This window comes from Miscanthus floridulus, chromosome 19 (assembly GCF_019320115.1).
Source record: "Miscanthus floridulus cultivar M001 chromosome 19, ASM1932011v1, whole genome shotgun sequence".
NCBI classification, from domain to species: domain Eukaryota; kingdom Viridiplantae; phylum Streptophyta; class Magnoliopsida; order Poales; family Poaceae; genus Miscanthus; species Miscanthus floridulus.
In genome coordinates, this window is record NC_089598.1 from 7,355,167 (window position 1) to 7,357,470 (window position 2,304).

Sequence of the window (2,304 nt, forward strand, 5' to 3'; positions counted from 1 at the left end):
GACATTTTTGAGTGCTAACACCATCTATAGCTAATTTAACTAATCTTTTCCTTCCATTGCTTCGATGTATAATCATATAATGTGCTATATTTCTGACTCGTGCCCCGTGCGAAGCACCGGGTACCCACTAGTTTGTTATTAATTTCAACACATGCATGAATGCATTCAAGTTGAGGGTGTTTGTTTAACCAACTACTGCTCCAATTGGGAATTCCGAATTGGGTTCAATTCAAACACCGCCCTCTCGATTTAATGCATGCATGCTAGCTACTATAGTATGCTACAAGAATCGAAGCCAAAGCCAATTCTCTCATCGAATTAATGTACGTCGTCCTCAGAGCTGCAGATCAAGCAGCACCGCCGGCTCCATACGAAGCTCCAGCAGGTTGACGCCGAACAGCCGGAGCCACCGCGCGCGCCCGCGCTGCCGCCGCGCCTCCTCCTCCTCTTCTTCTGCTGCTTCTGCTTCTTCCACGACCACCACCTTCTCCGCCTGCTGGTGCTGGTGATGGCCGGCCGCGGGGAAGACGACCAAGCTCTGCGGCTGTTGCTGGTGCCGTGTCGGCGGCGGCACGGCGAGGATCGCCGGCCGGACGACGACCGCAGGCACCGCGCCCTGCTCCACGGCACGAGTCCGCCGCCGCTGGCAGTCGATGAAGAGCCTTGTGCCGTCGCGGCAGAACGTGACGGTGTCCCCGGCCGCGAGGCGCTTGTCGCGGACGTAGCGGTTCCAGCCCTTGGTCATGACGTAGCTCTGGCTGCTGCTCCAGTAGGAGTAGCGGAACCGCCACGCCGCCGGGGACGGACCGCCGCGGGCGTCGTGGAAGCACAGCACCGTGCCCCGCGACCTGGCCGCCGCGCCGCGCAGCGGCAGGTGCCGCTCCGCGAACTGCTTCGGCACCACCAGCCGGTTCAGCTTCCCCACGTCGCTCGGCGTCACCACCTTCTCGAACATGCGCTCGCGCCTGCTGTTGCTGGGGCTGTGGCTGTTGTCGACGTCGACGTGGCCGACTCCTCCGCCGCCCGCCGCCGACGACTCCAGCTCCAGTGCGAGCGTCAGGGCCATTTGCATGCAATGCAACCAAGGGATCGATCTATGATAGATACAGTGCACTGGATGTCTGGATCGGTCCAGATATATATTTGCGACTGCTAGCTGATGAATAATCCACCGCTGTCCCGTCGTCTGACCTGAATTTATAGGGAAGCAGAAGCAGCATGCAGTAGCATTTGGACCTGGGGTCTCTCTGACTTTTCTGCATCTGCATGCATGCCGTGGATCGCGATCCGTTGGCAAGCAGCAATCCGCATCCATTGGTGCTTAAGTGCTTTGGATCCAACGGCCTGCATGGACCGGACTGGATCACCTACCTTGCGTTGACCGTACGGACCTTGTCCGTCGTTTACCGATGATATATATCCATCCTTGGTCTAATTCATTTATTTACTTATTTATTATAGATTTATTCCATAGGTAGCTGACATATATGGTATATATGATACAAATAAAGCCCGGCCATACGATGGCATTTTCACTCTCTGCTTCTTGTTATATCTCTGAAACTGAAAATGTATCTCCATTCTCCAATGCAAATTAAAATCTTATTGGAACCATTTGCAGCATGCACATGTGAGCTTCTTAGATTTTTTTTTCTCAAATACACACAAGTGTGCATATCATTGTACTAGAAGGAGAGCAGTTTATGTCACAAGAGATAGCGACCCAGGGCCGCTCGCGGGTTACAAATGTGGGCTATATGATGAAATTAACTACTGGAGGAAGCACCAATGTCCTAGACGTCATTACCGTCCAGCCGAGCTTCTTAGATTTCTTCTGCTACATACACATAATTCTTACTATCTTCTACCTACTGTTTTACTTCGTAACTTCGTTGTACTACCTGTTCAATTCCGTGCGTGTACAAGATTATACGAATATTTCTTCACCGCAGTTTACAAGATTGTATATATGCATATAATCAGCCTGTTCGTTTCGGCTGAAACAATCGTGAATTATAAGCCAGAAGTACTGCTGGCTGGTTTGGTGTGAGAGAAAAATACTGTTCCAGCTTATAATCCACGATCGTATAAGCCGAAACGAACAGGCTAAATATATATCTCATTCGAGGCAATGCAATCTAGAATGAAGAAAAACAAGGGCTGCTGTGTATGTGCTTTCATCATTTCTCATGCGTAACATGGTAGAAAAACAAATGTGAAACCATGAGTGCATTCCTGGTCACTGCCTCACTCTCATCTTCTGGATCATCGAGACTGACTGACTCGATCAGCTGTACATATATG

At 50.8% G+C, this 2,304-nt stretch overlaps 1 protein-coding gene across 1 annotated transcript; it reads right to left on the bottom strand.

Annotated features, from left to right (window-relative positions):
- Window positions 1-334: 334 nt before the first annotated feature.
- Window positions 335-1,066, bottom strand: LOC136527064 (B3 domain-containing protein Os06g0107800-like). Its single transcript, XM_066519684.1, has one exon. It carries the CDS (start codon window positions 1,064-1,066, stop codon window positions 335-337), a length of 732 nt encoding a protein of 243 aa, XP_066375781.1.
- Between the last annotated feature and the right edge of the window lie 1,238 nt (window positions 1,067-2,304).